Consider the following 12,159-nt stretch of genomic DNA (forward strand, 5'->3'; position numbering starts at 1 on the left):
CTACATTCCTCAGCTTTTCTGTTTGAAAACGAAATGACTTTGAAGTACTAAAAATTAACTTTTGTATTTGATAGTTGCGAGAATTTAATTAAATGACACAATACTATTGAAATTTGTACTCTGATTTCCTAAAGTTTCAATGTTAGTATTTTTTTTTAATTACTCCTCCGTTTCATTTTGTCTTGCTTGTTATTCTTTCTTTTTGAAAAGTTTAAAATATTGAAAAAGTTTCTAAATTTATATATTTAAAAAACTAATAATATTTGTAATTGTTCATTAAATAAATGATTTTTATTAATATATTAATGAATTACAGGTGAAAAAAGCTAAAATAGTTTTTATTGACTAAATTATTAGTGTGTGTTTTATTAAACCATACAAACAAAATAGGATGACAGGAGTAGTTTTTTTAGTGGAATTTTTTAAGTAGTTAAAGGTAATTTAAAAAAATAAAATATGAAGTGCATTCTGTTACATGCACTTTATGTTATAATTTTTTAGAGATATGTTTTTTTTTTTTTTTTTTTTAAAGGTAGATCTAGAGTCATATGGACAACTTATTATAAATTTTTTTTTTTTTTTTCCAAACATCGGTGCATATTTGACTATAAACAATGGAGGATGGAAGTAAAGAATTCTTAGTCAAATCCAACTAGTTTGAAATTAAAATTCAGTGGATGTGGTTAAGATAATGTTGTAGAAATAAATTTGTGAAATGCATATGTCCATCTATGTGAGAGGTTTGTATATTCGTGGTGTTTTTAAAATCGAACCAGACCCGCCAGCTGGACATGTTAACTCGTGAAGTAATAGCTGGTCTGGTCTGGTTTAACACTTAAACTCGAATTGTCAGAAAAATGTTGGACCAGAAAAATTTAGACAAACTTGGAAATCGAAAGAACCAATATGAACCCGGTTTTTTTTTGTTTTTTTTAGTCATTTTGAACAAAATACCTGTTAATAAACCTCAAGAGACTATAAAGGCATTTAAGCTTTGTGTTTTGGTGATCCAATTTTTGAATAAAATACCAGAGATTGGTGGATCTATCGATGCAAGAGGAGATCTAATTTTTGGTAGTGTTGCAGTAGTAGTAGTAGAAAGAGACAGATGGTGAATCTCCAACTATCTGGAGATGGAGTTGAAGTGAGAAAAATATATGAATATAAATAAAGGAATAACAAGAGGATGAAGAATTTAGTAGCCATCGAAGAAAATGGAATTCAAAAGATGAAGTAAAAAGAACAGTTTGGTGGTTGCAGTTTGCTCATAAATGATAAATAATATATCTATAATCTATTATTTATACTATATATAAATATGAAAATACAGGGGAATAATCAGATTTTCGATAATGCCCTTAATGAAATTTAGAATATACCAAAATAATCTCAGTCATAACCAATTAGAAAATTACATTTTATTAGTTGATTGGATATATTTATAAAAATTATTTTTAAATAAATACATATAAATAATTAAACATTTTAAAATTCTATATTTTATATTTTTAATTTATTTTTAATAAATATATATGAAAATTTTTATATTTATTTTTTTAAAAATATTTGATACTATTCTAATTATAATTTAAAATATTTTATTTTGAAGAAAAATAAAAAAAAAATTCTTTTTATTAATATTCTTTTTTTTATATTTATATAATTTGATTGGATATATATTTTTTTAGAAATAAAATTTCAAATAGAATATACATAATATTTTATTTAGGAAAGAGATAAAAAAAGAAAAATATATATTATTTTTATTTACATTTTTTCTTTATGTTTGTATGATTTGATTGCATATATTTTTTTAAAAAATAAATTTTGAAATAGAATACACAATTAAATCTTTCAAAAATTTTAAATTTTTTATTTTTTAAAATTTATTTAAATAAAATGAACATATGTATGGGTGAGATTGACAAATAATTTAAAATTTAAATTTAAATTTAAAAATATATATAATACTTCATGGATATATTTATATATCTATATATTTTGAAACTTTTTATATTAGGTGAATTTTAAAAAGGGTTTTATTCTTAATAATAACTTTTTATTTTTTATTTTCTTTTTTGTTTATCATTTATTTTTTTAATTTCTTTTTTAAGTGGGTTTCTGTGTATTTTAAGATCTGACTTCATTCCTTTTTATATTTCATGCTTCATTTAGTTTTCCATTTTTAGGTATATCAAAGACGATATATTTAATTGATTCAGGACGAAAGCGCGAAGAATAAGTTTTCTCAATTTGATATGGTATTCTCCTTGGTGAAAGAAACTGGCTTGTTTTGTTTGCCTAAACTTCTTTCTTTACTTGCTGAAAATGTTGGCTTATAGAGATGATATTTTGTTACAAGCACAAATTTTGCGACTTGAAATCATAACATAAGAGCAGCCTAAGATGTGGATATTGAAAATAGATCCATTAAGCCATTAGTTTCTTATGCAAAATCAAGCAAAATATTTAGCTAAAATTTTTCTCTATCTCCTCGTCTTCTGGGACATAAAAATTGACGGAAAAGAGAAGCAGAAAGCTTAGAGAAAGCAACAGGAAAAGTGACTTTTTTTTTTAATTTGAATCGGGTAGTAACAATCAGTCCGGTTCACCGGTTTTTGCCCGGTTTTCACTTTTTTTACCGGTTTTAATTTTGAGTCTTGCTTGATTGCACTTATTCTACTTACACATCTGTTTATGATTTCAAAAATGCAAAGTTGTTGATATTATTCTAATTCTGAATGTGTAAAAGCTCCACCTTTGTGGAATTAATAGAATTCTGGACTTCTATTTATCATTTCTCCACTTCTAACTTATTCTACTATATTTTAAAGAAATCTGAATCTGAGTTATATTCAGTGTTCTAGTATTTCTATAAGCTTTATAAGGAAGTTCTAATTATAATAATTAACTCTCATAAAAACTTTCTAATTTCGCTACTTTAGAATTCTGATTTGTGATTTTAAAAGTTAAATTTTTTGAAAGTCCAATTCACCCCCTTATTGAGCTGTGTCATATAAGAGACCCATAATAAACTATAGGTAGATATATAAAAGTTATTTATTATCAGAAAATAAATAGAGCCTTAGATTTTCTAATGCTTTGCACTTTCCTGAAGAAATAGTGTCACTATTTGATGGATAGTCTACCACGTAAAGACATAACATATTACTTATGCTAAATATATGGGAAATTAAATGAGTCGAGTTGTTTGGAAGATGGTCAAGACTCGACTAGATAAAAGCTCGCTTGAGTTCGTTTGATAAGCTTATCGAACCGAGCTTGGGACAAATTATCAAACTCATTTAATAAATGAGTCAAGTTTAAGCTCAGGTTATTTACTCACGAACTGGCTTTATCGAGCCGAGTTGAGCTCGCAAGATAGCTCAATAAGTCAAAATTAATTAAACTTAGATTAAAACGAAATCGTTTTGGATTGATATATTTTGAGCTCGAGCTCAAACTTGACTCGTTTGTAATCATCAAGTTAAGCTCGAACTCGGTTGTTTTTAAACAACCTGAGCTCGAACTTTGATATCTAAAATCAAAACGAGCTCAAGTATATTCTTATCGAGCTAAATTCGGGGTCCTAATGATGACAAAAGATAAAAGAGTTTGAAGGGTAAAAGACAAAAGAATTAATACTTAAACATCTCATAGTCTTTAATTTTTATTTTCAGTATTAAAAAAGAATTTTAATTAATCATTTGTGTTCCATCTCCTATAATGATGACAATTGTGAGTAGTTACCTCCTAATGCATTTGATTCCACAAAAACATCCTCTTAATCTTTTTCGCATTGACATCATTTTTGGCATACATTTATATAAATTTTATAACTAGATATACATATTCATGAATCACATGAAAAATGTGCGTTCACAGACTATAAAATTCATAATTTTTTAGGATTATCATAATTGAATAACTTGCACTCTTATTAAATTACAAACTCATTTGAAAATTCTATCAATTGATTCAAATATAACCAAATCCAGTAAAAGGAAAGTATAAATTTCTAAATGAATATTTATTTATATCAAATAGGAAGATGCCAACTGTAAATAAATTTCAAAAATTTTTATATGAAATGTTTATTTGCCAAACAAGGCTCTTGGTTTGGTCTTTCATCACATCTGGAAGCAGAATCTAACAAAAGAAGAAGAAGCTCTCGACAAAAATGTCAAAAAATCCAAATTTTACCAACAATAATCCCAGACGTAATGACAAGATTGCTAAAGAAAAATATAAGAACGACTAGACACAGCTAAGAGTGTTTGGCTAGTGTGTGTATACATATATATATGTTATCATTTATTATATGTTATCATCAATAACTTGCTAACATTTCTTTTTCGTAAATATTATTATTTATTGGTAAATATTATATGCGGCAGGATTTTTTTTTTTTTTTTACACTTATTGTTAAGGATTATAAATTTTTTAAAAAATATATTGGTAATTTTTTCTAGGAAATAACTGTCTCAGCAGATTTACTCAATTTATATATGGGACTTAGGCATAATTGAATCAGGTTTTTCTATTTTTTATTTGAATAATCATACACTTATAATTTTGATCAAATTTAATTAAAAACAAAATATATTAAACATATTAGTTAATATATTATTTGATATTTGATGATGAATTGTTTGAAACAATTATATATTTCACAATTATATCTCTACGTTTTGCTATAAAATTATTTATGATTAATTTTCTTTCTATAAATATATTATAAAAAATTTTTTTAAAAAATAAATCTGACTGAATAGAGTTGATACGATCCAACCGCGATCCAATTGTGAAGCCGGCTCAATATTTGGTCTGGTTTTAAAAGCCTTGACATGCATTTCATATAAAAAAAGGGTTCTCGAATATCCAGATCTAGGTAAGGACTATCCTACTTTAAAGAGACTTGTGAGTCATGATATAAATTTTAAGACTTAATTTAACTTATTTATCTTAAGTTATTATGCTCATTATTGTTTATAGAAGTAAAATTTACGTTGCAATTATATAATAGGGAAACACTCTATGCAAACTTAAGGGTTTTTATTTTTCTATTTCTCAAAAAATTATTTCTATAATTTAAAGAGTTTCTTTTGTTTATTTTTGTATATTGTGTTTCTACATTTGGATAGGGTAATATTTAAGTAAATTTTAATGGAGTATTTAATTTATTTGTTTTTATTATTAATAAATTACTTCTTTAGTGTGGTGTGTCCTAAGCGTGTCAATGTTTTACTTTTTAAAAAAAATTATCATATCCCGTATATATCCGTGTCGTGCTGTGTCCCGTATCCCATATCCATATCTATACAATCTGGAGTGCAGCTAGTAGAGATACAAAAATTGTGCATCTTAACTAAAAAAAAAAAAAAAAGAAGATTAATTTCAAAAAAAAGAAAGTGGAACGCCTACATTCTTAGTTTGCATTACCATAAATGTCTTAATTTCATTTATGTAGGTACAATAGTATCGTTTGCAAGTGGAGTGGAATGGCTAAGCATATGCTTTAAATTGATCATTTAGAAGAGGCTAAATCATTAAAAAAAAAAAAAAAAAAAAAAAAAAAAAAAAACTCAAACTTTGCGCGTAGTTTTAGTTATACCTTAAATCAAACTTTCTTCTCTTAATATCATGAATTTAAATTTCAGTTAAATAACACCCTAATTTAATAAATAAAATATTATTTTTATTGGATCTATATGGTCATGTTAACTAAAAACTCACCGTTTAACAACACCCTAGCTAATAATAGTTATGGATTTTTTTTTTAAAATTCATAAAAAACTAAGTAAAACAATAAATTTTTGTTAGTTATAAGCATAGAATATTAGTTTAGATTTTTATTTTGCCATTTTTAAAGCATGGAATTTTAGTTAGGGTTTATTGCAATTATACTCAAGTTAAATTTCTTATAAAAATAGATTTTATTCATTATGGTATAATTTTATTTTAGGGAATCATTAATTGTTGTCAATATTATATAAATAAATAAAAAGTATTGTATTTTAGATGGATATATTATTTTTTACTTTAATATGGGTACAATTTGAAAATAAAATTTTATTCATTAAATTGTACCCAATTTAATGAAAAGAAATATTATTTTTTATTTCAATATTGGATATAATATTGCTAATTAGCAACGAATTGATCAATTTCTAAAAATCTATTGCCATTTCGATATTTTCTTCTAGTGTGCTAGTCACAATAACGTAACATTGGTTATTCATGAATGGATATCCATTTTGCTCAAAGTGATTTGTTCATTTATAAAACACTAATGGTCATATGTTACTCTGAAACTTTAAATCAGTATTTTTTTTTTTAATTAAATTGGACTTAGGTATATTTGGAATCAAATTAAATTAAGACACTAAATTAAAATTAAATTAAATAACAATTGATCTTAACAGGAAAATGTGTAAAAATGTCAAAATAACTTATACAAAATTGATCTTGGGATCTTCTTATATACCATTTGAGCTATAACCCTCATCCATTTATTTTGGTTGATGAAATAAATTTATCGGTATAAATATAATCTATTTGAATTTGCATGCTTATCCATTACAAAATATCCAACATATATTCATTACTAATATTAAAATCTAATATGTAATTAATAGATGTTAGTTCAAATTAGATTGTCTAAATTTAATCGGATTCCAAATGTGATTTAATAAAGTGAAGAAGAAGAATCGTTGGTTATGGGAACATGTATTTAATGAATAAATTTTTCTCTAAAATTAAGTTTATTTCCCACCCATTTATTGCTCCAAAATATTTGGGAGGTTATATTCATGAATTTATAGGCAATGATCCTGATTTGTCTTGAGCCAGATAATAGCACCCATGTTAATATCCGTTAAAATTAAATGATTCATATTAAATTATTTTTGAAATTAATGAAATTATAGTTAAACATTTGACTAAATAGAGTTTTCTTCGAAGATTAAAGATTGATATTTTAATTTTTCTATCAAGAATTTAATTAATGATAATATAATGATTTGACTTATATTTGTTAACGAAGAAGTATATTAAATAAAGGCAAAATAATAAACTTCAAATATTATTCACTACCAGAGAAGGAAATAAGATAACGACTTGCAAGTTGGAACTAAAGTAGGACAAAAATTATAGGATGAGGGAGTAAATAATAGAGGAGTGCTAATGTCAACTATCATAAAGGTGAAAGACAATAGGTGGAAGCAGTAATTTGTGTATAACTATTTAGTGACTTCTATTTTCAAAATCTAATTATATACATTTCTTTGATTTTATTCTCATTATACTTCTTAATGTTTATATTTATTTTTCTTATTAATGATCATGATGAGTTTCAAATTTGTGGGCATAGTTGCAACAAGATGATTGAAACAATAATTGAAAGTAGAAGGGAGTTGCGACAGGCTAGAGCATCATAGAAGGGAGGGATACCTGTAGACACTTTAATACTTGACGTAGGCATGGCCACCGGCTCGGTTCTAACTGGAACCGAACTGGAATCAAACCGTACTGTAGACGAATCGGAACCGGTGGTTTAAAATTTTAAACCGAAACCGACGGTTCAAGGGCCGATTAATGTTCATGTGAATGTTAAAATATGAACCTGAACCGCCTGGAACCGGCGGTTTCAATCCGGTTCGAACTGAAAATTTTATATTTTTATTTTCAAAATGATAATCACTTAGCCTATTTTATACATCTCTAAAATATTCAATAATATTTTATATACTTTAGTAAAGATTTTTTTTTTTAAAATACACTTTACTTTAAAAGTTAAAAATATAAAGTAAAATGGTAAAAAAGAGAGAAATATTTAGTCTAAACTTATATTATTTTTAACTTTTTTTTTTTTACCTCTGAAATTGTTTACTAAGTTTAAAATTACAATCTTTTGAAGCATTTTTCAAAATTTTCTTATAATTTATTTAATTAATAACATTTAAACAAAATAAAGTGATAATTTATTTGATTATTTTGTAAAATTAATTACTTTTGTTCTTATATGAGTATGAGCATTCTAAAATTGATTTAAAATAAAATTTACCAATATTTTTTTAATTCATATTAATATTTACGAAGAAAGATGTAATATTAGAATTGATTTTTTTTAAAAAAATATATATTACTGAAAACCATGATCGGAACCGTCGGTTCATCGAAACCGGCTGGAACCGAAACCGGACCGAAACCTGCGCTTCAAGAGCCGATTCAGGATCAACATTAATGAACCGGCCATGCCTGACTTGAGGTCCCATACATAGAAGTCTGGAAGACTACTTGTAGATTACTATTTAGGAATGTTGACAGTTAGTATTTGATTAACATTTCACTTTTTGGCATAGCTCGTATTGGCTATGGAATAGGACTTATCTCCATATTCATAGCTTTGGCATATGCTAAGTTTCTATTGCCTCGTGGCTTAGGCTTGGGCTGAGCCACAATCTTTTTGTCACTTTTAAGTTTGGGCCATGCTGATGTGGCAATTTTTATTGCTGTTTGACGATAATTAGGAGGGTGTATTAGATTATAACTTTATTAAATTTTAAAAATTTTTAAAATTTCAATAGTATTTAATTTAGATTTTTTTAGAGTCTATTAAAATTTTATAGATATTCAATTTAAACTCTTATAAAATTCATAAAAATCTGATGGTATTTATTAAATAATGATGTAGCTTGTAGAGATAAATACTAAGGGCAGTTACATTAGCTGTATTATAACAAACATTATCTTATACGGGTTATTTAAAACCCATGTTTACAGATGAATGTAATGTAAGTATGCAAAAACTTTCATGGTATCAGAATGTTCTGTTGATAAATGTTCTGTGGATAAAGAATATTAGAATGTTCTGTTGATAAATGTTAAAATGTTGCAACAACAATTCAAATACAATTAGTTTCTTTCAGTTGTCTTGTCAGCTTCCATTTCTAAAGTACACCTGCATTAGAATTGCAAGTTTTATAAGCAGGAAATTAGAATAATAACTTTTCCCCTCAGAGAAGAAGGAATATATATACACACACAAATGCCAAATTTTTTAGTGAATGCAAAATTTTATAAAAGCATGCCTTGCTCGATCTGTTATTTTTTTATAAATTGAGATTTGTCCACAAAATGACAAGTGGTAATCAAATATGTCATTTAAATATCAAGTTTGAACTCATTTCGAGCCTAATCAATCAAGGAAAAAAAAATTGAGAAATTTATATGCAAAAAAAAAAAAAAAATTACAGAACTCATTATTGTATGTTCGCGATGATGCTTTTTCTTGTGTGCCTTGTAACCATTAGGCATGAAGCTGCCTACAACAATCTTACCAAATAAGGAGAAACCAAATATTAGAAACTAATATCAAGCTGTTTTCAGTATCGTTAAATTGCAAGTTTGAAAGTAGGGGTACAAATGACCCGACTCAGTGAGCTGTTCGAGCTCGCTCGAAAAAATTCAGTTCCATAAATCTCGAGTCTAATGATGTTCAGCTCAAAAACTCATCGAGTATATATATAGTAAATTCTGAAGTCGAACTTGAGTTTAAAATTTATCAGGTCGAGCCACAAGGTGAGCAAAAACTTATTCTTGAACACGAGCCTCAAGTCGAGCTCGAGCCGAGCTTAAGTCTAGAGAATTTTTAAGCTCATCGAGTTTCAAGCCTAATAGGTTCGAGCTCAACTCAGCTTGTTTACACCCCTATCTTAAAGCATCTATTAACCAAACACATGTATTAGAAATATAGAAACTTTAAAGGCAATAAAGGTTGAAATGCATGAGAGAAATTAAGGGTTTACTTGGATAGGACTAGCTGCCAGTAAGAGTCCTGCAATTCCACCACCTATAACACGACCATCGGGGCTAGCCAAGGAAACACTAAGTCCTCCAGTCCTACTTCTTACGCCACCATTTTCACTCACTGTGAATGACCCCGATAATGAAAGGATCTCAAATCGACCTTGCAATACATATTTGCATATATAAATAGAATTAAGGTTTTGGTTGGTAAAAGATCAGTTCTTGCAAAGTTAAAAGAGTTGAACTGTGTAGTATTATTTTTTTAATTGTAAAGTATATAAAAGCTTAGTAGTAACTCAATTTAATGAGTAAAAATGTTTAAGAAAATTTTTGTTTGATAAAGATTTCAAGTTAAAATTATAAATCTCAAAGCTTAGTAGGAACTTTTTGAGCTAATGACACAATTTTCCCTGCAACATCCTGCAAACAATAATGGTACATAATATATTGCAGTCCATTTTTTATAAAAGGAATATATATTTTTAAATAATAATAACTAAATTTAGAAAATATTATAACTTGGACAATTAATATTGGTAAAGTAAATAATTACCTCTCCAGTTTGCACGGTTACCACGTGAGGAGTGAAGTCACCTCCTGCTGTATTTGCAAATAGCTCCCCTTCAAGGATTAAGGATTAGTGTGAGATAAATCTAATTTTTCAATTTCCTAGTTTGTTACATACTATTTTATTGTGTTTTATTTCATGAAATAATTCCCAATCCCAACCCTAAAATTTTGTTTTCTCGAAAAATAAACCTTTCAAACACCAAAACTAATTTTTATATAACCTTCCTTTGTTCTTCCTTCAAGGTCATAATTGGATGATTGTGAACTGGTTGGTGAGAAAATCATGGGGAATTTTTTTTAACAAAAAAAAAAAAAATTAAAAATAAAGTAAAAAGTTGGCAAGTTTGAATCCTTTGCCTTTTGTTTCAAATAAAAGGAAAATGTAATAAATAAAAAACATCATACTTAATTAAACTTTTTCTCCCTTTTTTTTTCTACATTTTCTCAGCAACCAATCACCAATTACAAAACCAGAAAAAAAAAAAAAAGGCAAGTCCAAAGCTTTCTTCTTTTCTTTATCCTTTCAATTTCTGGATTTCTTTAAACTCACCTAAAGAAGCTAGAAGCTGCCAGTTACCGGAGCCAGCAGGCCTACCTCGACCTCTTTTAGAACCATCAGAAGACGGCGGCGCTGGTGAAGAGGGAGAGAAAGAAAAACCATGTGGTGATGCTAATGGTTGATGAAATGGCTGCGGTCTTAGGTTTCCTTCTGAATCGTATTTTCTTGGCCTTCCTCTCTTCTTTTTCCCTGAAAAATCCGCACTACTTCCACTAACTGCGCTGCTGGATCCTCCAAAGCCGCTTGGTGGGGTTGTTCCTGAACTAGTTATGGTTCTTTCCATGTTTATGTTCTCTGCAGCCATGTTCATGTTTATATTCATTACCTGTGGCATTATAACGCTGTTTACTGGAGACGGCGAGTCAGTGTCCTAGTCAGATTGTGCCCCTGAAACTGTACCTTCTTTTTCTTCCATATTGGGTACGGGTGGGTTAATGTTTTGGGCAAGGGAGAAAAGAGAGTTTTGTTGTTTTGAAAGAGAGAAATAAGCAAAATGGAGTGAAGTTTGAACGAAGGAGACAGCAAATGGCGCCAGAAATAGAAAGTGTGAAAGTGATGTGAGGTGAAAAGAAGAAAAGAAAAGAAAAGAAAAGAGAAGAAATAAAGATTGGATTAGAGAAAGAGAAAGAGGTTTTATAAACTTAAGAGCTCCATTAATGGAGGAAGAAATAGGGGTATGTGAAAACAGGTCATTTTCTTGTCTGGACTCTACAGTCTCATGAAACGAGGGTACCATATAATTATTAATATTAATACCAATACTTTCAACTACCCATATTACCCTTCTACCCATTTCGTTGTTTTTGTATTTATTTTCTCCATACAACAATTTTAATGGCAGCATTTGTCAAATTGTTGTATTTTATACTCTCTCAATTCCAAATGTCATCTAAGTAATCACACAAGGATTGAAGAAATCATTAACACAATCTCAGTATATATATATATATATATATATATATATATAATTACAACACAATCCCAGTATATTTAATTTTATTTATATTAATTTTTTTAAATAATTATTTAATAGAGATACTAAAAATTAAAAAACAAGAATAAACTTTCTCTGTTCTAAAATTATTATCCCACTTTCCATTTTGGATGTATCAAAATAATAGTCTCACCTACATCTTCAGAAATATTTTTTATTTTCACTTTTCCACGATAACCTTCTATAATAATTCTTCTAAATAATTAATATTAATTATATTTACTAA

General features: G+C 27.5%; 1 protein-coding gene across 3 annotated transcripts; it reads right to left on the minus strand.

Annotated features, from left to right (window-relative positions):
* Positions 1–9,381: 9,381 nt before the first annotated feature.
* LOC149494224 (AT-hook motif nuclear-localized protein 11-like) lies at positions 9,382–11,736 on the minus strand. 3 transcript variants are annotated; one of them, XR_016322040.1, is made up of 4 exons: positions 10,931–11,733; positions 10,364–10,431; positions 9,810–9,970; positions 9,382–9,725 (listed from the first exon to the last, which is right to left on the minus strand). XR_016322040.1 is itself a non-coding variant. In XM_089724704.1 (3 exons), exons 1-3 carry the CDS (start codon positions 11,271–11,273, stop codon positions 10,177–10,179), a joined length of 465 nt encoding a protein of 154 aa, XP_089580830.1. In that variant the 5' UTR covers positions 11,274–11,736; the 3' UTR covers positions 9,382–10,176. The 3 variants fall into 3 exon arrangements, 2 of the variants coding, with proteins under 2 accessions (XP_089580830.1, XP_089580831.1); XM_089724704.1 differs by having other exon boundaries at positions 9,382–10,230; positions 10,931–11,736; XM_089724705.1 differs by having other exon boundaries at positions 9,382–9,970.
* Between the last annotated feature and the right edge of the window lie 423 nt (positions 11,737–12,159).

The sequence above is a fragment of the Jatropha curcas genome, chromosome 8, assembly GCF_041381405.1.
Source record: "Jatropha curcas cultivar XTBG-Jc1 chromosome 8, XTBG_Jcur_1.0, whole genome shotgun sequence".
In the NCBI taxonomy this organism is placed as follows: domain Eukaryota; kingdom Viridiplantae; phylum Streptophyta; class Magnoliopsida; order Malpighiales; family Euphorbiaceae; genus Jatropha; species Jatropha curcas.

Bases quoted from the DNA above. Each gene is read 5' to 3' on its own strand.
- LOC149494224 (XM_089724704.1), bottom strand. From the start codon at position 11,273: ATGCCACAGGTAATGAATATAAACATGAACATGGCTGCAGAGAACATA. The intron at 10,432-10,930 runs GTGAGTTTAAAG...TAATCCTTGAAG, and splicing joins GCAGCTTCTAGCTTCTTTAG to GGGAGCTATTTGCAAATACA. The intron at 10,231-10,363 runs GTAATTATTTAC...TATTGTTTGCAG, and splicing joins TAACCGTGCAAACTGGAGAG to GATGTTGCAGGGAAAATTGT.